The sequence below is a fragment of the Trichechus manatus genome, unplaced genomic scaffold, assembly GCF_000243295.1.
Source record: "Trichechus manatus latirostris isolate Lorelei unplaced genomic scaffold, TriManLat1.0 scaffold00021, whole genome shotgun sequence".
In the NCBI taxonomy this organism is placed as follows: domain Eukaryota; kingdom Metazoa; phylum Chordata; class Mammalia; order Sirenia; family Trichechidae; genus Trichechus; species Trichechus manatus.
Genome location: NW_004443957.1, coordinates 16737645 through 16763038, shown reverse-complemented (window position 1 = coordinate 16763038; position 25394 = coordinate 16737645). Strand labels below are relative to the sequence as shown.

At 38.6% G+C, this 25394-nt stretch overlaps 2 protein-coding genes across 8 annotated transcripts in view; one reads left to right on the top strand and one right to left on the bottom strand.

The window, feature by feature from the left end:
• TOR1AIP1 (torsin 1A interacting protein 1) overlaps positions 1–12973 on the bottom strand; it is a 41790-nt gene extending 28817 nt beyond the window's left edge. The window contains exons 1-4 of one of the 3 annotated variants that reach the window (XM_023728082.1): positions 10361–12973; positions 4756–4830; positions 2140–2199; positions 1212–1256 (exon numbers count right to left, since the gene is read on the bottom strand). In XM_023728082.1, coding sequence (XP_023583850.1) covers positions 1212–1256; positions 2140–2199; positions 4756–4830; positions 10361–10838 — 658 coding nt within the window. In that variant the 5' untranslated portion in view covers positions 10839–12973. The remainder of the gene's footprint in view (positions 1–1211; positions 1257–2139; positions 2200–4755; positions 4831–10360) is intronic. The other 2 variants (XM_023728081.1, XM_004372875.2) reach the window with 2 other exon arrangements.
• LOC101354663 (torsin-1A-interacting protein 2-like) overlaps positions 10417–25394 on the top strand; it is a 52267-nt gene continuing 37289 nt past the window's right edge. Inside the window, exons 1-2 of one of the 5 annotated variants that reach the window (XM_023728078.1) lie at positions 15461–15494; positions 22469–22550. The gene's annotated coding sequence lies outside the window, so the exon portion shown is untranslated. Of the gene's footprint in view, positions 10521–15367; positions 15495–15551; positions 16961–17045; positions 22551–25394 lie in introns of those variants that run through there. The other 4 variants (XM_023728079.1, XM_023728076.1, XM_023728075.1 and 1 more) reach the window with 4 other exon arrangements.

Here is a 25394-nt window from a genome sequence, read left to right as displayed (position 1 = left end):
CAAAAAAAAAAAAAAAAAATTTCTAAGTCTAGCACACAAAGTAGTGTTTGATTATTTCAGCTCTAAGTTTTCTTCCAATTAACAGCCTATGACTTAAAAAAAAAAAGTTTTTTAAAGTTTCTAAGCAGAACACTTGAGAAACTCTGGTAGGTAAAAGAATGCATAATAAGCTGTATACTGCAAAGTTCATTTTCAGCACTCAGCCACTTTAAATCCTGAAGTCTCTAAAGAAGTTGGCCTCAGCTTAAGCGAAAGATGAATTTCAGAGGAAGTTGCAATTCTTTAGAAAGGAAAATCATGCTTCCCTCTTTTTGACTCATCTCCAAATTTAGAAAAGAACTGAAACTTAAAAACTAAGTCCAACCACAATCAACACAGATTCACTTAAAGCCATAGATTTGGAAGCTTATGTCCTACACCAAGGCAGACAATGAAAAGTATTTAACCTAGTTCAACAAACATGGCAAAGGACACTGAACCTACTATGACAAGCATCTCAAATTCACTTTGTAAATAAACAACAAAAACTCTAATTGGTAAGTTACTATTTTCTTTCTCTCAATACTGTGAATTTAACAAAGCCTAATAAAAACTAAGACGCATTTGTTATTACACGTCCTTATATGTATTTTAAAGGAGCCCTGGTGGCACAGTGGTTCAGAGCTCACCTGCTAACCAAACGGTTGGCAGTTGAAATCCACCAGCCGTTCCTTGGAAACCCAGTGGGGCAGTTCTACTCTGTCCTACAGGGTTGCTATGAGTCAGAATCAACTCGATGACAACGGGTTTTTTTGGTGGTGGTAGTTACGTGCTCAGCTCCTAACCAAAAGACCGGCAGTTCCAACTCACCCGCCACTCTGCAGGAGGAAAATGTGGCAGTCTGCTTCTGTAAAGATTACAGCCTTAGAATCCCCATGGGGGCAGTTCTACTCTGTCTTACAGAGTAGCTATGAGACAGAATTGACTAGGTGACCTTTTTTTTAAAAAAAAAAAAAATGAATTTAAACAATAATAGAACTTAAGACATAATTTCAGACATAATAAAAACAAAGGTTATAAAGAAAGGTCATGGCTATAGGGACAGTGCCCATAGGCTGAGATAATGAACAAAGTAATATTCTCAAGTCAGTGACCAAACATGTATATTCTTATATTCTACTTGATAATGAGAACCCTCAAACAGAACCTATAAAAGTTATAGATAAACGAACCTAATTCACTCATTTTAGAATTTCCATTTGTTTTGTATGATGAATCTGCAAGAGAGACAGCAAGAGAATGATTAGAGCTGAAAAGGAAATGCATCATATGGTTCTCTACCACAGGTTGTTCATCAAAACCTTAACATCTTTATCATTAGTACACTTAAAAAGAACAGTCAACTATCTGTTTAAAAAAAAACAATATAATTCTTAAAGGGAATGACTGGGAAATAGCAGAAACTCAATGTAAAATAAATAAAATTCCTTTTTAGTTCCCATGATAAACATTCTTATGGGTCAATTAAATACTGAAAATGAAGTGGAAGTAGGCAGTGTGGAATAACTTACTAGTTTTCTTTCATAATCATGAAAATCAATTTAAGGGCAATACTTTCTAAGGTTTTAGTCAAAAAGAAATGTAACTGAGGCAGGGAAATTTTATATCCCTGAGCTACAAATCCTCATTCTTGAATTTTTTATTAGCAGTGAAAAGGATGGAAAGTCCCCGATCTTAGTTTAAAATCATCACACTAACAAAAGAACCATAGCAACATCTCAGAAATGACCTCTTAATAAGAATGAGGAAGCCCTTTATGATATGCAAAGATATTTCAATATATGTAAAAATAAAAAACAAGAAGGTGCAGAAGAGTATCATGCTGAAATCTGTGTTAAAACAGAGAGGAAAAGATAATTTATACATGAATTTCCTTGTATCTCTGTAAAATATCTCTGGAAAAATACTTAAGAACGGACAACGTTGGTTACCTCTGATGAGGACACTGGATGGCTAAGGAACAGACGTGGCTAGGAGACTTTTCATTGTGTATCTACAGTAACTTTTGAATTTTGAACCATATGATACATGTACTATCTCATTTGAAAATAAAATTATGCTTATAAAAAAGTTAAATCAACAGACAAAACAATCTCTTACCAGATCTTGAGTTTCTTAGAGGTGGTCTACAGAGGCTAATTACAGGGTCTTCACTCACCACTAATATAGGAAGAAAAAACATTTAAAATAATATAAAATGGCAAATATACTACGCTTATTATACAATCATCCCTTCATTTATCCAGCAAAGATTTACTGAGTGTTTCATTATGCTAGGTATGGGAATACAATAATGAACGAGAGACATGTTTCCTGCCATATAATATTTATAGTCTGGTTGGAGAAATTCACAATTTTTCTCCGCAGACCATACTCATATAAAAGCAAAGAAATACCAAATAAAACTCTTCTTAATTTCTCAATTAAGAACTGAAATCTGTAACATAGCACCAACTCAATTATCTATTTCATTTGTGGCTTAACATTATGGATTATTAATGGTATATGTTTTAATTTTAGGGCTAACTTCTTGAGAGTTAACATACTCCATCCCTACAACTATTTAACCTTGTGTGTAACCAGGAAATGCAAACTGTAATTTTAAATAAAATGTTAATATTAGCCTAGAAAACCACTTATAAAGGTATGTTTCCTCAAAGAGCCTCACACAACATATTCCAAAACCCAATATATATCTAAACTTGGATTATTTTATGCTTTATTGCATACATCACTGTAAAAAAGCATCATGTTTTGGGTCTGTATGAGAACTACAAAAACTACATTCTGGACTGGCTATGGTTGGCCCTCTCCATTACATTGACTGCATATGTCTGTTTTTACAAAATTGACTTAACCAATTTCCCTTTACAGTATTTAGAAAAGAGAAGTCTTAAAAGGACATCCATTCGTTTGCACAAAAAATACTTATTGAACATCTTATTGTGCATCTTAAGGACAGAGTGTAGAAGATGTACTCTCTTATAAAGTGCCATGAGAAAAAAATCTTGTATCTATATGTTCTACTGTTTACAAAGTGATTTTGCTTAGACTAACATCTGCAGTGAGTTAGGCAGGGCAGATAATATAAAGGACCTGAAGCTCAAGGTGGGTGAATGACTTGCCAAAGTCCAGCGCTCTTCCCACAACATTATGCAGCCATGTACCTCATAAGTAGTGAAATACAGGCCTAATTAGAACTCCAAAAGACTGCTCGTGATATTCTACTATATCATAGTTTTGTAATGGTCTATAGGCTGGTGCTCAGTCTTCATTACATCAACTTGCTTAACTCCATAATCTTTATAAATTTACTCTAAATTTTTAACATGAGTTATTTTACTTCTCCAGATATAAGGTATACAATGAAATCTACTGTAAATAAAATTTCAAGATTATTGTTTTTCCAAATGTCCTGGAAAATCTGATTGTAGTACCCGTTACTCAAAGCATTTTTCTGAAATAGTTTACAATCTTAACACAGTAACATAGGCTGTTCAAGGAATTAAACATGAAGATGTGTTTATCTGGAACTGAACCCGAGCCAGATATACTTTATTCTAAATTGAAAACAGAATAGTTCAAATTATAAAGCATAACCTTACTAGAAGGAATAGATTAAAAAAATAAGTTAGGACTTAGGTAAAAACCAAAACAAAAAAAGGGATGATCAGTTTCATTAGCTACAGTCATTTGTTGTTGTGGGACTTTCTTAATTAAAAAAGAAAATGGAACTAAAAACCAAAGTATACCAAGCATTAACAATTTAACTGAACTTAATCCTTTTCCTGCTTTTCAAAGTATTTTAAATAGTTTTTATAACTTAAGTGGACTATTAAATGTACCCTACTCCCACGTTACATTAATTTTAAGAGACAGTTTTGTTTTTTTTTTAATACTTTAACATCATAGTGACTCTATAGGACAGAGTAGAACTGCCCCATGGGTTTCCAAGGCTGTAAATCTTTACGGAAGTGGACTGCCACATCTTTCTCCCACAGAGCAGCTGGTGAGTTCGAACTGCAGACCTTTCGGTTAACAGCCAAGTGCTTAACCACTGTGCCACAAGGGCTCCTTATGCATCTTATAATCTATGGCATATTACAACTTAACTGGCAGCATTTTTTCCTTCTAGGTGGTAAATAAAACAATAACACTGCATCTTACAACTGATGGCATCTTAGATTCAATGAAATATAGTATGAAACTAACAAGATTGACTGTACTGTATCATGATTTTACCATGCAGAACATTTAATCCATTTTAAATGGAAAGCAGTGTGGCATATTCACTCATTCAAACTTAACAAACATACTGAGTAGCTAATGGTTACATGGAAGAGTGAAAGCAATGTACTTGGGGAAAATGAAAGGGCTTTAGAGAAGAAAACATGGGTCTGAATTTTGGCTCAGCCACGTATCATGTGATCTTAGGGAAGAGTCTCAATTACTCAGAGGTCCAGTTTTCTCATCTATAAAATGGGTATAACACCTATCCCATAAGGTTGTGTGGACTAATTAACATACATAACCCGGCTGGTATTTAGTAGGTACTCAAGTGTCAGCTACCATCTTTTCTTGACACGTGTCTATATTGCTAAATTCAATGAACTTATAAAGAAGATTTACTGAAACTCTGAATAAGGTATGTTTTGGGACTCCATGCATAAAAAAAGAAACAGTTAAGGAGAAAAATAAAAAATTAACTACTCTTACCTGGAACCTCTGGTGTTCTGACAGTATTCTTTGAGACTGGTTGGCTTAAGACAGTTTGCGAAGATGGATCATCCTCTGAAGAATAAATTCAACAAAAGTTAAAATTCAGAATGCACAGCCTAGGAAATCATGGTATAGATTATGCATATTAACAGCAATATATCAGCAGAAATGTAAGTAATTAATTTCTTTAGAAATGTATAATTAGGTTTACTAAAACTCTGGGATCAAATTAGTCAGAGCTACTCTTAAAACAGAATATAAAAATAAACTAATTCACCTAATTTTTTTCAGTAACAGATTACCAAACACAACTACAAATGCATGAGCAACAGAAGACAAGTTAGATAACTGGGACCTTCTAAAAATTAAATACTTGTGCTCATCAAAAAACTTTTTATCACAGTACTGGGGAAGACAGCACAACCTGTCCGAGGCAAGGTCATGGAAGCTCCATAGACACAACCAAACTCCTTGAGGGACCAAATTATTGGGCTGAGGGCTGTGGGGACCATGGTCTTGGGGAATATCTAGCTCAACTGGCATAACATAGTTTATAAAGAAAACGTTCTACATTCTACTTTGATGAATAGCATCTGGGGTCTTAAAAGCTAATGAGCGGCCATCTAAGATACTCCACTGGTCTCACCCCACTGGGAACAAGGGAGAATGAAGAAAACCAAAGACACAAGGGAAAGATTAGTCCAAAGGACTACTGGACCACAACTACCACAGCCTCCACCAGACTGAGTCCAGCACAACTAGATGGTACCTGGCTACCACCACTGACTGCTCTGACAGGGATCACAATAGAGGGTCCCAGACAAACTAGACTTACTGGCCTGACAGAGACTGCAGAAACTCCAAGAGTATGGCCCCCGGATACCCCTGTAGCTCAGTAAAGAAGTCACTCTTGAAGTTCACCCTTCAGCCAAAGATTAGACAGACCCATACAACAAAATAAGACTAAATGGGCACATGAGCCCAGGGGCAAGGACAAGAAGGCAGGAGGGGACAGGAAAGCTGGTAATGGGGAACCCAAGGTTGAGAAGGGGAGAGCGCTGACATGTCATGAAGTTGGCAACCAGTGTCACAAAGCAATATGTGTATTAATTGTTTAATGGGAAACTAGTTTGCTCTGTAAACCTTCATCTAAAGTACAATAAAAAAATTTTATCAAAAGAGTGAAAACAGAACCTACAGACTGGGAAAATATCTTTGGGAATGATATATCTGATAAGGGTCTAATCTCTAAAATATACAGAAAACTTCAACAACTCAACAACAAAAAGACAAACAACCCAATTAAAAAATGGGCAAAGGACATGAAGAAATACTTCACCAAAGAGGACCTTCAAGCAGCCAACAAACACATGAAAAGATGCTCATGATCATTAGCCATCAGAGATGCGAATCAAAACTACAATGGCAATGATCAAAAAAACAAAACAACAAATTCTGGCGAGGTTGCAAGGAGATTGGAACACTGCTCCACTGCTGGCAGGATTGTAAATTGGTTCAAACACTATGGAAAATGGGATAGTGCTTCCTCAAAAAGCTACAAGTAGAAATATCCTATGATCTAGCAATCCCATTTCTAGGTATAGACCCTAGAGAACAAAAACTACTGACATGAACAGATATATGCACACCTATGTTCACTGCAGCATTATTCACAACATCAAAAAGATGGAAACAACCTGATTGCTCATCAACAGAAGAATGGATTAACAAACTGTGGTACATATACACAAAGGAAAACTATGTAGCCATAAGAATAATGATGAGTTCTCAAAATATACTATAACATGGATGAATCTGGAAGACATTATGCTGAATGAAATAAGTTAACCACAAAAGGACAAATACTGTATGATCTCACTATTAGAAAAAGACAAGAATAGGTATACATACAGAAAACAACATTCTTTGGTGGTTACCTGGGATGGGAGAGAGAGGAAGGGGAAATCACCTTCTAGATAGTAAACACTTGTTAGTTTTGGTGATGGCCAAGGCAGTACCAAATAAGGATGAAGTTAGCAAAACTTGACCAAAGTAAAAGATGACACTAAAACGTATACAAGGATAAGAGACGATTTTGGTAAAAGCCACAATATACACAATTTTCCAACAACAGTAACAACATAAAATATGTGTGCAGTTACATAAGTAGATATGAATACTTACATATGTATAGGTAAACACATATAAAGGAGCCTTGGTGGTACAGTGATTAAAGTGCTTGGCTGCTAACTGAAAGGTCAGCGGTTTGAACCCACCAGATGCTCCCCAGAAGAAAGATGTGGCAATCTGCTTCCGCAAAGATTTACAGCCTTGGAAACCCTATGGGGCAGTTGTACTCTGTCCTACAGGGTCCAACTATGAGTCAGAATCAACTCAACGGCAGTGGGTTGGTTTTTATTTTGGTTTTAAGCATATATGAATATACAGGTGTGCATGTATAGGTGCTTCTGTAGGGAAATATATATGCATGTTTGTGTGTGTTGCATATACATTCATGTATAAAATAAAGCACATGGGGGCACGGTTATGGATACTTCCTAGACATAACCAAACACCTCACAGGATTGTGTCACTGAGTTTGAGGTCTCAGGACCACAGTCTCGGAGGACAACTTGGGCAATTGGCATAATATTGCTCACAAAGATTATGTTCTACATCCTAGTTTGGTGAGTAGCGTCTGGGGTCTTAAAATCTTGTGAGGGGCCATCTAAGATACAACTACTGGTCTCTACACATCTGGAGCAAAAGAGAAAGAAGGAAACCAAAGACTTAAAGAAGAAACTAGTTTACATGACTAATAGTCTACACCAACCACAATATCACCTACCTTGAGACCCGAATAACTAGATGGTGCCACTAACTCCCACAGTCGACTGTTCTGACCAGGGACTCAATAGATGGTCCCGGACAGAATGGGAAAAAAATGTAGAACAAAACTCAAATTCCTGAAAAAGGCCATTTACTGGACCTGTAGAGACTAGAGGAACCCCTGAGACTATCGCCCTGGGATACCCTTTAAGCTTGGAACTCAAACCACTCCCAGAGGTCACCTATCAGCCAAAAGACAGAGTGACTCATAAATAAATAATATCACCTGTGAGTACTGTGCTCCTCTAAACAATCATATAAATGAGACCTAACAGTCAACATTTACCCTAGACCAAAGATGAAAAACTAAGGGTGGACAAGGATGCTAGATTAATGGAAACAGAACAATCAGAATGGAAATGAGAATGCTGACACATTGTGAAACGTGTAATCAATGTCACTGAATAATATGTATAAAAACCAAAAACCAAACCCACTGCCGTGGACTTGATTCCAACTCATAGCGATCCTATAGGACAGAGTAAAATTGCCCCATAGGGATTCTAAGGAACAGCTGGTAGATTTGAGCTGCCAATCTTTTGGTTAGCAGCTGAGCTCTTAACCCACTGTGCCAGCAGAGCTCCGAATAATATGTATAAAAATTGTTAAATGAGGACCTAATTTGCTATGTAAATTTTCTCCACAATCAAAACTTTTTTTTAAAAAATCAATACATCAGAATACAAAAATAAACTATTCACCACTGACACTGTACAAAAAATATATTACTTCAGAAAATTAAAAACATAGGCTAGACTCATCAAAAATTATGTGGAAGAAAGCAGAAGAGTGAAAAATGTTTAGCTCCTTATTGATTTACTGAAATAGAGGTAAATTCCTGAAAAAACCCATTGCCGTCGAGTCGATTCCAACTCGTAGTGACCCTACAGGACAGAGCAGAACTTCCCCACAGTTTCCAAGGAGCGCCTGGTGGATTTGAACTGCCAGCGTTTTAGTTAGCAGCCATAGAACCTAACCACTACACCACCAGGCTTTCCACAAATTCTCCAAAAAAAAAAAAAAGTTAGCCTAGGTGCTTGTGTTAAGAGTCAACACAATGTAACATATATTTATTGTTTACCATGTGCAAAGCATTCTAAGTACTGTACTGAAAACTCAATGCTGTTGAGTCATTCCAACTCACAGCAACCCTATAAGACAGAGTAGAACTGCTCCATAGGGTCTCAAAGAGCGACTGGTGGATTCAAACTGCAGACCTTTTGGTTAGCAGCCAAACACTTACCCACTGCACTACCAGGGTACTGAAGGAGATACAGAATTAGCTTATGTACTGAAGTATAACATGGTCCTTCAAATACATGTGTTAGGATCCTTGTGTTAACAAAATTTATAATCTTAAAAGATATACATATATATATATAGGCTCAACTAACTTACATATCTTTAACATGAAGTTTCCAAAACTGACAAGTCTTCAACTGTGTAAGCACCTCACGTGTCAGGTAAAATTGCAGCCTATAACTCTGCTCTATGCTGAAAATCCACTGCCTCTTCATAGCCATTAATAGTCCACCACTATGTCATCCCATTGTGACTCAACCTCTACCCCCACCCCGATTTTTGTTTCATGGGTGCCTTACAGGGGGCTAACACGAAACTTCACCTGTGACTTAGTGTTAAACCCCCGCGGGTAGAGTAGGAGAGGATGGGTTAGGGAGTTGATTCACCTGTGACTTACCTAAAACTACACACACTGCCAGCATCCTTCTGGCCTATTTAGAAGAAAACGTCCTAATTACCAGACTCTTGGTGGTGCAGTGGTTAAGGGCTCGGCTGCTAACCAAAAGGTCAGCATTTCGATTCCCCCAGCCGCTCCTTGGAAACTCTACGGGGTAGTTCTACTCTGTCCTATAGTGTAGCTGTAATTCAGAATCGACTCCACGGCAATACACTGCCAGCATCCTTTTGGCCCATTTAGAAGAAAACTTCCTAATTAACAGTCTCACTACCGTTGAGGCTAGACTGAGGGCCCTGTTATAACGTGGCAAATTTTGGCAGACGCCAGCATACTTGAGCTCTAGTTATTAGGCATTGGGGAGCTTCAGTTTAGGATAACTGACTTACCCCCATGCAGGTGTAAGAATATGGGTGGGGACTCAAGTCAATTCACCGACTCCGTTATCCCTAGCAACACCTACGCTCTCAAAATCTCCCTTCCCTCTCCTCACCTGGGTGAGGATGGAAAAAGACTGGAAGGTTAGATTAGAACCATGATCCTGGGCTGGGGACTTGTGGCCTCTGCCATTTAAAGAAGGAAATGGTGGTGACTTTGGTAGAAACATACGCTAGGGCAGAGGGAACCAAAATGAAGCCGAGACTGGAATAATTCGGGGTCCCCAGTGCCGCCTAACTCGCGGTCCCCTTGTGGAGACCTGCTGAAAGAGGCAACCCTGACTCCCCTAAGTTGATGTCCAGGGATGGGCAGCAGCAGCTCCTCGATTCTGCCCCGGTGGTCCCCTGCGACCTACTTTCCCGCCCTCTCGCCAGCGCCCCTCTCCTCCAGCTCGCCCCCCTTTCCTGCCTGCGGATCTGGGCGGACCCCGCGCGGGGGCGCACGTCTAGCGGGGCCGGCGGAGCTAAGAGTATCTCGGCCTAGAAGAGCTCCGGGGAGACGCCCGCCGCCACAGGCGCGCACACCGAACCCACGCGCGCTCCCGGCTAGCGGCTAAGACGTTACCTCCATCGTTCTCACCTTCAGAGGAATGAGAGTTCCGTAACCCTCTCCTGGTCATAACCGGAGACGGCTGTGGCACAGACTGCTCTGAGTGCTGCTGCTGTAGGGGGGCAGCCCTTCGTGTCTTCATTTCCGTGGCTTCCTGGGGTCGCGGCTGCCTCCGTTGCCGAGACCGAAGGTAGTAGGCGCTTGCTTTCACTTCCTCTGTCGCAGAGTCAAGCCGGAACTCTCCTGGCGAGGTTCGTCTTCCTGCCGGGGACCTTTCTTTGGCCACCCGGGGCTCGAAGTCGCCGTACACTTCTGGCGGCTCCTCTGAGAACCTCACTTCCCGCCGACTTTGGCGCCATGGAGAAGGGGTTCTGTACGCAGGCGCGTTACTGCCGCTGCCATTTTGAGGAGCGAGCCGGGGCCTTCCCTCCCTAAGGGGGGCCCTGGGCGTGACGTACGCGCCCCATCCTTCCCGCGCCGGCTCCACCCACCACCCTTCGCCGGCCATAGTTGTTTACGTATCTTGAGCTGATTGCGAAGGTGGTTTGGGGGCTCTTAGATTCTCCTGCCGGTAGTGACGCTGGCTTCTCGGGGTGTTGGGCACTGGTTGCGGCGGTCAGGGAGGTAGCTGACAGTCGCCGGGGCCGCCACCTGCGTCGTCGCTGCTGTGCTGCAAACCTGCCTCTGGGCCCATGGTGGCTCCGGTGGGCTGTGGGAGAGGCAGTGCTTGGTCTGGGTCAGCTGCTGTGGGTCACTCCCGCCTCCTGGCTGGAGGAACCAAAGAGGAGGAGAAGAAGGAGGAGGACGTCGCTGTCCTCGGCCTTGAGGGAGGGAGGGGAAGGGGCAATAGAAGAGGGACAAGTGGCTGGGCAAAGTGCCTGTCCTAAACCCAGCGTTCCCGGCAAGTGTTGCGCGCGGGAGACGCCTGTTATGGCTCCCTGGACCTAGTCTCCCGGAAAAGCCGAGTGGGACGAGGATGGAGAAAACTTAAATTTCAGTCGTCGCCTTCAGGTTGTTGCGCAGTTTTCCTGGGACTTTTTTGATCGACTGTTACCTTGGCCATACCCGTTCAAGTGTCCCTAGCAAGTGTGACGCTTAGATAACTTTTGCACGTCTTCTTTTCGTGGCGAAAATTTTAATTTCAAGCTTCTTATGAAGGCTTTTACCCAGTTTTAAGTCACCCGATAAGAGTGTACAAAGTTGTATCTACTGTCGAAATCATTGGGTGGATCTCCGTTTGCGACATGTACGCATAGCATACATTCATATATAAGCTATTCCAGCAGCAGGTTCGGAAGACCATAGTGACTCATAGTGCTGCGTTATGCACAGTGAGAAATAAATACTTTTTATTCAAGGCAGTGCTGTAATTTGAAGTTGTGACCCATTATTTTTATTTTTATTCTGGGCATGACTTGATACATTGCATTTGGTTTAGAGTTCCTGTGTTTAGTTTACTGAATAAAAAAGCACGATAAAAGCCGTTTGTTTCTCCTCAGTATACCACACTTAACAGGTTTGGATAGTCAGCAAATACCTAACTCAATTTAGATAAGTTGAGGGAAAGTCGATTAAGTTAGTGTAAAGACTGAATAATTACTGAAAGAAAGCTGTGTTACATACCCGTTTGTCTTCTTGGAGGACTTTATGATAGATTTTAGTAAGTAGATGAAAAGATTTTGTAATTTGGATACTAATTACAATGAGTAATTCTGAAAACTTTGAAGGTGCTTACAGCTTTCTTTCAAGTATTTTGCATAATCACCTTAGAATGTTTATTATACTCGTTTGTTGCTCAAAAGTGGGACAAATTTCAATTTAATCAAGTCTTCAGGTGTGTTATGTTTTCACTAATAGTCTAAATTTGGCTACAGATACAAGGAATTACATGCTTTAGAGTCACCTAGCCCATTAAGAGCTTAGTTTAGTTTAGCTTTGTTTATTATATAACATGTAGCCAAAGAAACTGGAGGAAAAGTAACAAGGAAGAGAGGTAGTTTTCCTCCTTTTTTAATCTTTTAAGGGAGAATGAAACACATACCCTCACTTGTTAGCCTGGGTTAGGTGATATATTTGGAAAACTTGCAGGACAAAATGCTGAAAAGTAATGACACTTGGTAATACCTGGCTTTTATTTATTTACGTTTTTTTTTTTTAATTAAAGAATATATTTTATTGTGTCTTTGGTGAAAGTTTACACAGCAAATTAGGTTCCTATTTAACAATTTGTATACATATTGTTAGTGACAGGTTACATTTCGTTCTAAGTAATGCCTTCTCTATAGCATGGTTTGTATATTACTCGTTAACACAACAGTAAGCATTTGATAATGGGTATAATTATTAAAGGATGTAAAACTTTATTAATATACAAAGTTCATGTTATGAATATTAAAACATATATTAAGAGCCTCTTTGAAACATTTACCAGGAAGGTGACTATATAGAAATTTGGATACAAGCTTGTAAAACTTAGGTTTGGGGGAGATATTAAAAGAGAGAGAATGATGAGAGCTTCTATATATTATTGAATAAGCAGTACATATATTAATTTGTAATTTAAAATGCTTTTAAATGCTTAAGAACAGCTTTCAGAAGAAATGAATCATGACAATCTTAAAAGCAGAGTCACATTTGCTTAGATTTTCCCTTCTTTGTTTAAGTAATAAGGATAGATAATCCTAGCTCTGCTGTAACTGCCTTCCACACCTGGTAACTTTACAGATACCAAACTTTCATTGCTATCTGTGAGATAAAGGTAAACTCTTGTCTAACTAGATACTCTGATATAGATGTTTTCCAAACTACAATGGTGACCCCAAAGAGGTAACATTACAGAGATAGTAGACCCATAGCCAATATTATTAGGAAATTGCTGTGCCAGTGCTAAGAGGAGGCCTGAACTTTGGCCATTAGATAATTTCTTTGGGAATTTGAGATATATGGAGGAATTCAGTGAAACGGAAGACAGGTAAGAAAACAAATGATTGTAACAAAGAATATACTCATTCAGTTTAATTCATATACTTATTAAGCATCTATTCCATGCCAACAAAAATATTCACCTTTAGGGAATTTGCCATATGTTAGGGAAGACAGATATACAAAAAATTATAATTCACATTAAATGATTGCATTAACTCACATAATCTAGTCATTTAGGTCTAGAAATCCAGTATTATTGCCACTGGATTTCTGAAAAAAGCAGATACATTAAAATCTGGGAAAGCTGGAACCTGTGTAGAGTGGAAACCTATCAGAGAAGGAAAACTCAAATATTTTCCACTAAAATGATAGTGGTAAGACTGCACCCTGTCAAAGACAGAAAACTTCCCAGACTTGGAAAAACAAGGCAGTCCCATCAAGTTCTGGCTCACACAGTTTTCACTGTATTTTAAATTAAGCTTACTTTATTTTATAATAATTGATAAAATTATTTTTGTACATGAGTTTTTTGTTTAGGGTAAATAGAAATTCTAAAGAGCTCTGGTGGTACAAAAGTTAAGCACTTGGCTGCTAACCCAAAGCTTGGCAGTTTGAACCCCTGCAGCCACTCCGAAGGAGAAAGACCTGGTTATCTGCTCCTGTAAAGGGTACAGCCTAGAATGCCTTATGGGACAGTTCTACTGTCACATGCAGTCACTAAGCTGAAATCAACTTGGTGGCACCTAACAAGTAGAAATCCAGTTATTTACCAAGTAAACGTCTATAATATTGACAACATTTTTGGTCATATAGGGAAATAAATACCTTTGGGGTTCTATCTTAGAAAAGGACAACATTGTTAATAAGGAAAGGTGATTAAAATATTAAATAAGAGGAAGTGAATTAAGGATATAGTAGGTGACTCCATTTCTCCACCCCCACCCCCCGCCCCAATTCTCATAAGTGATAGAAAAACATTTTAAGGACTGTAAGATAAATGAAAACATCTGCTGGAAATGTTATGCTGAAATTAAGAAAATCAATGAGGTGAATGGAATATAATAGATATTCTTCCCCTTATTCTTTCTTGAATTAGAAATTAGTCGATTAATGTACAGAATAAGTGTTCCCAAATCCTGTGACTTCTGCTAAAAGAGGATATCTGAGAGGTGAAGGCACTAAAAATCAAATACTGTAGGGGATTATTCAATAAATATTTGCACTTCCGCTACGTACTAGCCAGGCCCTATGGTTCTAGGTCCTATGGATATAGCAGTAAACAAAAATAGACCAAAAGACTAACAAAAAGCCCTCTGCCTTGTTGGAGTTTATACTCTAAGGAGAGTCAGACAAAAAGTAAGTACATAGTGTGTTGGTCATAAGTATCATGGGGGTAAGGGAGGATATTTACTTGGAGGAGTAGGTATCTTCTGTGTTATCTTGGATTGATGTAGTTCACAAACTGGAAAACCTGAATCTTAGACTTACTTGACTTTGCCCCTAACCAGTTATGTTCTTGGGCAAATTGCTTCCCTTCTCATAGTTTTCAGATTTATAAATTTAATAGATCAAAATAATAGCTACTTTTTATTGATATTTTACTAATATCATTTAGCAGATATCGCTATGTACATCATCTCATTTACTCACAACAACCTTATTAGTCAGGTGGTATTGTACCCACTTGACACATGAGCAAACTGAGGCTTAGGTTAAGCAACTACTTTGAGGACACACACCTAATAATGGCGGAGGCCTGATTCTAAGCCATGTCTGACAGCTGCTTGTTATCATGTGGTACCGCCTCTCACTGTCCTGGTCCTAAGGGTTTTTCCAGCCTATGAATTTCAGATCATTATAGGAATCAGGGTTGTCAGACGTCTTGCAGAGATCCCTGCATTCCGGTCAGGTATCAATCAGCATGAGAATCCTGGGATGTCCGTTCCGTTGTGCGCCTTTACCGAGCTCTGGTCCAGCACCCCGCAGGCTGCTGGAGTTTAGCGGTGAGGAGGGGGAGAGAAGGGAGGGGAGGGGAGGGGCCGGGAGACTACTAGTCCCAGCATGCCGCGGGCGCCTCTCGGCGGAGGTCGCAGTCACGTGAACGGGGTGGGGGAGCAGGGGACAGGAACGGTTTTAAGCTGTTGCGGCCGTGGGGTGTAGCCCAGTGGTGTGGAGCAGGAAGAACACTCGGAGGGCTCCCCACACATTGACAGTCTGCGATTTAAAACACCTGGAATTTGTAAGTAAACAAAATGAATATTCAACTCTTTCATGTTTTAATATTTGAACTGATACCATCTCTTTTCAAAAGCTCTTTGAGAAATGATCCCTCCCCACCCCCACCACCCTATCGCAAAAACATTAAACGGGGTAGGTTGGGGGTATATTTTTCTTTTAGAGTAAAAAAAGAGAAACAGAATCTTAAAAGTATTAAATGGGATAAGGTGAGAATAAATTTTTCTTTTTTGGAGGTTAAGATAAGCAGAATTCCTGTAAGGTTCAAAGTGTAAATGGGAAATCTGACGACTAGTGCAGGTAGCGAGTACTCTCTTTACCTCCGTGAAAAAAGTGACATGTACCTCATAAGCTCCCATTGTTCATCTCAATCCTTTTAAAATAGTAACTTTTTTGTTTTGTTTTTAAAGCCTTAAAAGAAAATACCCAAAACAACCAAACTCGTTGCCGTTGAGTTGATTCCAACTCATGGCCACCCGTTGTGTGTAGAGTAGAACTGCACTCCGTATGGTTTTCAAGGTTGTGACCTTTCAGAAGTAGATCACCAGGCCTATCTTCTGAGGTGCCTCTGGGTGGGTTCCAGCCGCCATCTTTTCCGTTAGTAGTTGACTGCTTACCCCTTTGCGCCACCCCGGGACTCCTTTTAAAGCCTTAATGGTGCTAAAAAGGGCAAAGTTTGAAGTTCTAGGAAGACCCTACAGTTGACTTTTTACTTACTTAAAGAACCAAACCCGTTACTGTCGAGTGGATTCCGACTCATAGCAACTCTATAGGACAGAGTAAAACTGCCCCATAGGGTTTCCAAGAAGCAGCTGGTGGATTTGAACTGACTACCTGTAGCTTTTAACCACTGCACCACTGGGGCTTTTTTACTTACATATTGTATGTTTAAAACCAATTGCCATGGAGTCAGTTCCGACACATAGCGACTCAATGGGATAGAGTAGAACTGCCCCATAGCATTTCCAAGGCTGTAGTCTTTACCGAAGCGGACTGCCACGTCTTTCTCCCTCGAAACCACTTCCGGATTCCAGCCGCTGACCTTTTGGTTAGCAGCCGAGCACTTAACTACTGCGCTACCGGGGCTCCCATATTATATATTAACTATTGTATTTCATACTCAGTGAAAAAGTTTACCCTTTTTTTTCTTTCAGCTAAGTCTATAGTTGTCTCTACTTTGGCACTATCCACTGTGTCAGCAGTACTTGATTGTTAGACTTTATACTGTTACACTCATGCAGATACGAGTTAACTCTGATTAAACATACTGATTTTGTTTCAGTTTTATCTATAGGTTTAAAAACAGTTATTTTGGGTCTATATGAGAGATGTTTTTCTTGTCTCTATTTTTTAAGAATTGGAACTATGGCAATTATCCATACTTACCTGTTTTATTTTATTTTATTTTAGCATGTGATTAGTATATAAACGGCCAGTGGAAAATCACTTAATAGAAAAAGCAACTTCATGGTGAGTCAGAAAACCAAACCAGTTGCCGTAGAGTCGATCCTGACTCATGGCGGCCCCATGTGTGGCAGAGTAGAACTGTGCTCCATAGGGTTTTAAAGGCTGTGACCTTTTGGAAGCAGATTGCCACGCCTGTTTCCCATAGTGCCTCTGGGTGGGGGGTCGAACTGCCAACTTTTTGGTTAGTAGTTGAGCATTTACGGTCAAGTGTTTTCACTGTTTATGCCATCCAGAGACTCCAGTATATAAATGGCCAGTGGAAGATCATTTACTAGAAAAAGGAACTTCATGGTAGAGGAACTAAAAATGTCCTTGGAAGCCTTTGTGTGGATCAGAACAGTTTGAAAAACTGACATTTGCTATGAAAAAGTGAGAGCCCTCAGGAATGTTTATTATGTTGAGTATAGAATCCACAACTTGATTACCAGTTTTGCTGCTGGTTTATCATGTAACCTTGGATGACTCATTTAAGCTCTTTTTTTCCTAGTTTCCTGTCTAATGTAGAGGTGACAATATTAGCCTAAAGAACTTCTGTAATTCACAAATAAACTAATTTCTGAATTTAGCTGATTATTGGATATTTTAAGAGTTTATTTTGTCTTGTATATAATTTATTTTGCCTAAAAAGTTATTTCAAATTGTATTCTATGGAAATGCACATTCCTCTGAAGTGCCACTTGAATTTCTTGAAGGAAGATTTCCTCAGGATAGCCTTGTCTTTGAGGTTGTACGCTAAACCTCTTTTAAAGGGAAGGATATTCTAAGTGTAAAAGCACATAAAGGGATTCCACATCCTCCAAAAAAAAATTAATGATAAAAAATGGGCTCTTTTTCTTTTTGAAGTTAAGATTTTAATTGTATTAAAATCTTACTATTTTTGTATCTTTCAAACTACTTATTAAACTGTTTGCCACAACAGATAGTTCAGTATGGCGATTATACTTTATCATAAACTTTGAACAGAAAATCAAGCATTTGGGAATAAGGAAGGATGTCCCCAACATTGGTTATGAGCATAAACTTTGGAGTCAGAGCTGGATTTGAATTCATCTTCTGCACTGTGACTTTGAGCCCATTTCTTCACTTATAAAGTGAAGATGCATAGGGTAGTCTGGAATATTACATGGGATAGTTTAAGAACTCAGTAAATGGAAACTATTATTACTCTTTGGGCTACTTTTCTCTTTATTAATATTAAAGGAGTTGGCACATAATCTTGGTAATCGAAATAGAAAGGAAGAATATTCACCTATAACTCTGCCACCTCGACAGATCAGATTGTTTTGATTTTTATATATTCTTCAGACTTTCACCTTAGGTATACATAATGTAAAAATGTAATTACATTTTTGCAAAAAGTCAAATTTAAAACATTGGTTTGTTAACTTCTGAGGGTTTTTTCTAACCATGTAGGTAGAACTTTCTGGTTCTGTCTTTATTGTGATCTGGTGAAGAAGCAGTAGAACTTCCCATTAGTACAGTTTCCACTTGCTTTCCCCATTCCAAAAACCAAAACCTTTAGTTGCAATTTTATTTAATAATTCAGATAATAATCATTAACCATTTTTGAGGACTTCTTTTGTGCCCGCATAGTGCTAATAAGTATTGTGCAGTATCTCATTTAACCCTCACAACACTTCTTTCATCTAGGTAGTGTTATCCTTCCCATTTTGTGGTTAAGAAAACCAAGGCATACAGAGAGAATCCACCAAGTCAAGTTCTGGAGCAACCATTCAAGAGTAGGCAATCTGGCTTTAGAGGACAGTGCTGTATTGGGTTTTATATTTTTAGATTCATGATATTGATGTTAGGTCATATATGTAAGCAGTAGTTGATCCTGAGGGTTGATTTACAACTTCTTCGTATAAAATTAACAGTATTTTTACTTTATAACTTGTTTGACCACCACCTTTTAACAGTATTTTTATGGGAAAATAATGAAGAATAGCAAAGTGTTTAGTCCCTTATTAGATGAGGCATTTGCCTATAGTTTTATTAGTTGTGGCAGTAAAAACATGATTTATATACAAGGTGAGTTATTGTGACTAAACTTTCCTTTTTTTTTAATTAGAGGTTCATCATTTGAAAAGTAAATTGAACACAGAGTTTATAGTGAAGGAAAAATAACTTCTTTTTTAATGCAGTGTTTCTTAAACTTTATAGTGAGCATCAGAATCACTGGTGAACCTGTTGAAACATGAATTCTGCATCAGACCCTCAGAGATTCTGGTGTAGCAAGTCTTGGGTGGTGCCCAAGAATTTTAAATTTCTAGGAACCTCCCAGGTCATGCGTATGATTCCTGGCTAATGAATTTAGTAAGGAAAAAAATATTAGCAGTTGTTATCCAGATTGTTGACTTGCTAATGATACCCCAGTAGCAATGAGCACTCAGATCTTGGTTTTTAAACATTATTTTCTGATAAGAGAACCAGGAATTCTAGGGGAGGTAGTTGATTCCAGGGCTGGGGCAGGGAAAATACAAGATGAGCCTTTGAGTAACAAAATGAATAATAGTATTGAATTTTAACTTATCAGGTAAAATAAATATCCATAAGTCCATACTGATATAATAGAATAAATAAACAAATGGGGTAGAAGGAACAACTCTTCCTTATAAAAGTCCAGTTAATAAAGAGGGAAATAGAAAATCACCATTAGGCAAACAGCAGAGTAGTAATTATTATAGACAAAATTCCCCTATGGTGACAGTGGGTAAAACAGGATATTTGCATAGTCTTAAAGTATCTTCACCAAGACAATTATTAACTACAAGGCAAAATAGTAACTTGGTGGTGGAGATAACCACGTTAACCAGTGATTAAGGTTAACATTACCAGTAATAAGATGTAGGGATATCATGAACCCCAGGATATGAGGCGGTGAGAAGGACACAACATCACTTTTGTGGTATTATTCTTATAAAAAATGTATAACCTCTTTTAATCGTCAGAAAACATTAGACACACCCAAATTCAGGGATTTTCTACAAAGTACTGGACCAGTACTGTTCGAAAGTGTCGCGGTCACAAAAGACAAGGAAAGATTGAGGAACTGTCACAGATTGGACGAGACTAAGGAGCAATATTAACTAAATGCAATATGTGATCCTGGATTGGATCTTGGAACAGAAAAAGGACTTTAGTGGAAAAACTGGTTAAATTTCAGTATGTCTGTAGTTACTGAATTGTACAAAAGTTAACTTCCTGGTTTTGGTCATTGTACTTTAGTTATATAAGATGTTGACTTTAGGGGAAGCTGGACAAAGGGTATAAGGGAACTCTGCACTATTTTTGCAACTTTTCTGTAAGTCTAAAACTAGTTTAAAATAAAAAGTTTGATGAAAATGTATTAGTTTGAAGTAGATACTAAATGTAGTTAGGGGAGTTGAGCTAAAAATCGGTTATGCCGGCCACTATCTGAAATCTTAGCACACTCTTAGATTCTTTGTGCATTGCTTTTTGCCTTTACGTGGTCAGTCTAAACCCGAGGTACATGTCAAGGGAGTTGGAAGGGGTAAGGAGAAGGGTAGGTAGGAAAAGGAAGACTTTCTGAACTCAGAAAATAAAATACAGTATGTGAACTACTCTAGGTATTCAGTTCATATGTAAAAAAAAGTTTCCTAAGGAATTAATTGGAGTGATTTTTGTTTCAAGTTTAGTACTTTTTCAAACTTCTTCCCTTTCCGAAATCTGGAATCAATCACTAATTAGTTAGTGAAAATACTGGGAAATGGATGGAAAAATTGTTAGAATAATAATACTGGGATATTATGACAATGGATATGGGGCAGAGGAATGGGCAAAATTTAGAAATTTAGTATTAAACACACAAAAAATAGCCATTACAGATACAGAAATACCTAAGCTTGGCACCAGGCATCCCTGTTGAAAGCTGCATGTTAACCTTGAAGGTTTGGCTGCTGGTGTTTTAAATTGAAACTGTAAACAATTTGAACCATGGACTTTTGATCCATTAGGGCAAGGTAGACCAAACTGTACCAATAAATTTCTAAGCCTGTTGTCCTCCTTTATGGTGCTCCCCCCTCCCCCACAACAAGCACACCTAGTACCCAGATCTTGGTTTCTAAATATCATTCTCCAATAAAAGAAACCAGGGCTCCTTGGGGGAATCGGTTGATTCTAGGGCTGGAGCAGGGAAAATACATGATGAGCCTGGAGCACATAGTAGTGTCAGAAAGCAAATGCTCAGAAAAACAAAATCATGGGAGCATATCAAAAGGATACAGGAGCCAACCTGAAAGAGTTCCCAATGGTCATGGAACAGTTTGAGCAATAAAATAAACAACATAGTATTAGAGTACAACCCAAAGTATAAAATAAGTGTTTACAAGTTGAAAAAAAATTTTTTTAACATGTAGCTGAAGATGATTCAGGACTCCGTGAAACGTATCTATCCTGGATCTTTTTGTATGAGGGGTGGTTTTTCCTACCCCAATATATACACACAGTTGTAGAGCCTCTGGAATTTGGCAAACAGCTTGTGCAGTGGATTTTCTAAAGTTTACAATCACTGCTTCAGAACAGCATTATCTTATAAGAGTTAATTAAGAATGCAGGCTCTGGAACCAGTCTGCCTGGATTCAAATTCTGGCTCCTCTACAGCTACCTGTGTAGCCTCGGGCAAATTGCGTAACCTGTTTCCTTAACCATAAAATGGGGATAGTAATCCCTGTTCCGATTTTTTAAGGATTAAATGAGTTAATACATGTGAAGTGCTTAGGAAGAAAGTGGCACTCAGTAAATGTTAGCTGTTGTTATTACAGAGTTATTATCTCAGAGACAAAGGGTTGCTGTATACTGTTGAAGACTTGATCAAGTGAGGTTCTTTGGGCTGCATCTTGCCTGGGAGAAGGGTGCCTTTTTCTAATTTCCACAAAGGCATCATATGAAATAGCAACATTCCTGCACACAGATGCATTCCTTCCTAACCATGGCTGGTTATCACTGGCAGTGAATTGTTGGTTCTGTTTCGTTAGAAAAGCACCTACTAAATTTAGCTATTCATCCTATTCTCCCGTCTCCTCTGAGTGAGGAGAATAGGAGGCTGCCTGCTCTTTTTTCAAGATAAACTCTCTTTTCCATACCAGCATTAGGTAGGCCTCTTTTATTTTTGTGAAAAAGGTAGCTGCTTACAATTTCATGAGAAGAACCAAGTTCCGTATCCTTTTGTAGAGCTCTTCTTTATCCCACTATATCAGTCATCCTCTTTGCCTCTGAGCAAAGTAACTGTTCCTGCTCTTCTGGTCCACACTGTGAAAATTTGGTTTTGCCTTAATCTTTCTTTATCCCCACTGCTGTTTCCATGCTACTTCTTTTTTTTTTTTTTTCTTTCATTATTTAGTTATTTTTATTGTGGTAAGTATATAAGTAACAAAACATTTGCCATGTCAACAATCTTCAGTTGTTTTTTTAAATTATAAAATATTGAATACAGATTATGTAAACTATTAGGATATATGATACAGTGAACATTCTTGTACCTCCATCCAGTTAAAGAAAAAATGATTAAGATTATCGTTGACATGTTCTGTATGTCCTTCCTGATGCCATCCCCTTCCCGCTCTCATCAAAGGTAATAATTATCCTGGTTTTTGTGCTTGTCTTTCTTTTCTTTTTAGTTTTATTTCATATTTATCCCTAAACAATATATTATTTAACTTTACAAGCTTTTGAAACTGTACATGCATAGAAACTTTATGTAAGAGTGTATGTGTAAAACCTTCTGCTACCTTTTTTTTTTTTTGGTTCAACGTCATATTTTTGAGTTTCATCTATGTTTTTATGTATAGTATCCCATTGTATCTCTATGCCACATATTTATCCATTGTGTTTGCAGATTTTGACTGGTTTTTTTTTTTTTTTTTTTGTATTAATGATAATTTTTTTTTTTTTTTTTTTTGGCTATTACACGCAGTGCTACCGCAAATATTTTTGTTTTTAGATGCACATGTGCAAGTTTCTCTAGAGTGTATAATGAAGAGTAGAATTGCTGAGTTTTAGGAAATGCACATCTTCAGCTTTACAAGATAATGCCAAATTAATTCCAAAAGTAGTTGTACTAATTTCCACTCCTATCATGAGGGTAGCAAATGGTGGTACATGTTTACTAGAAAAAGTAAAGCAAGGTGGGGGAGGTGTTATCTCACTGCTCTTAAAGCCATATAAACCTGAGGGGATGAGGAATAAGGGATGACCATGAAGTCCTGCGCTTCATATGGTGATTGACATAAATAGAGATACAGAGTATGATGAGACTGGTTGTCATGGTTTCAGGCAGAGAATAGTAGTGAAGCTGTGAATTTTGGGAGGAGGGAGATAGGGAGTCTTTTCAGGAGCATTTCTGGGGCCCCCTCAATAGCAGTAAGGCTAAGAAATGAGTGAGAAAGCTGGTAATGATTGGTATTACTGTGAGCATTTAGTCTCAGACCTCCTCTTGACTCCTGCTCATGGTGGTTTGGAGGACTAGGGGAGGGGTGGTCTTGTCTGGAAAATATGGAACAAATCTTTTAATTTCAGGAATACTTGGAGCTCTGGTGCTTGCTTGACTTTCGACGTTGGAGGAGTGAAAGTTGGGGAAAGTGTGAACTTATTCTGAGCTCTTGGAGCTTTGGGGCTTCCTCTAGACTCCTGTCAATGGAGATGAGACCTGGGAGGGGTGTTTTTGGCAAGAGCATATATAGCGCCCCTTGTCAGATTTGTTAATTTTTGCCAGTCTGGTGGATGTGAAATGTTATCTAGTTGTGGTTTCACCTTCAAAATCCAAAATTCTTTATATTTTTAATGTCAGGCTTAGTCCCGTAATTTTACTCCTGATTTCTTTGTTTTATGAGCTCCAAGATTGTATGGGTTTTATTCATTGTCTGTATGTACCATGACTGAACACCCAAGATTTCTCAATTCAACAACTGAAACCTTTACCCTGATGGCTGTTGACAACAAGAGCCTCAGGGGAATCTGTTATGCCCTATGTCATCACCAAGTATGAAATCATTGAGCCAGGAACCCTACCTTCTGTCCACTCTGCCTGAGGAGCTGAATTGGTAGCCTTCATCCATGCATTATTACCTGACCTCAAAAAACCCATCAATGTCTACACCGACTCTCTATTTCACCTTATCTGAGGCTCCCATCAAAATTTGGGCCCCATATTGTGGTACTGTCAGAAACTCTTTTAAAAACTTTTAATTTTAAAATCTCAGAATCACAGAGCCATTACTCATAGTCTGTAATGAAAGTGCTTTGGCTGACCACAACTAAGACTGTAACTCCCTCTGCTTTTCAGGCTAAATCTTTTTTGTTGTTGTTCAGGTCAAATCTTTATATAGTTTTAACAACACCCATGCCCTTCCTGATGTTCTTTAGCACTCTCACAGGATCAAGCCCCAAATTCACAAAAGGAAAAAGAACACTGGAGAAAGGGTATATACGTTGTATTCTGACTATCTGTGGCACTCCGTAGGTAGCCATCTAGTATTCCATACATCGTATTATCCCACCTTACTTACATGTTACATTCAGTGTCATGGAGGAATACAGAGATGATGATCACATCTACAAATTCCAGTTAATTTAGTAGAGTAGCTCAGGACTGTTCACCTTACTTGCCTTCTCAAACTTTCGTTATTGAGGCAATGAGACCTGCCCTATTTGGTTTCTTCATCCTTCAAAAGGATTTCATCTAACTTCCTTTGGTTAGCTATTAAGAATATTATCTAGTAATTTTGTAAGCTTTTTAACTGGATGGATTGGAGCTTATTTTTGAAAGGCGGTCACCATTATTAAGATACACTGTATTGACATCTTCCCATGCTGGGAATACTACATATAATACCTATTTCACAGAAGAGGTAATAAGGAATCTCAAAGTTTTACCAGATTAAACATCATTTACGCAGACATTAGTATTCCCAAAGTATGAAAAGCAGTGGAAAAAAAGAATATAGTCATAAAGAAAATTAAGCTAGTGCTAGTATAAATCTTAAATGAACTAAAACCCTTACTAATGCCCAAATAAGCATAAGAATAACTCCCAACAGATAAATTGATTTGAACCCATATTAAATTTTCATGAGGAAACCCATGAGACAATTCTCATCCACCTTGACTGAGCCAAATAAATCCCAAATGCGTGTTTCTAATAATAATATTGTGAGCAACTATAAAGCCCATATGAGTCGTCTGGTCTGAAGTTTTATCATTTACAGGTGTGTGAAGCATACTCAGACTCTCCAACCAACTCACCATCAGCTGCTTCCTTGTGACTGGGTCCTGATTAAGGTCCTCTCAAGAAAAACGTCATTGGATCCACACTCAGTAGGACTCTACCAGGCTTTCCTGACCTTCCTACATTGCTAAAGTGCCAGCGCCTTAAGATTCGGGTACAAGTATTACAACGGCAAGAGTGCCAGCACCAACA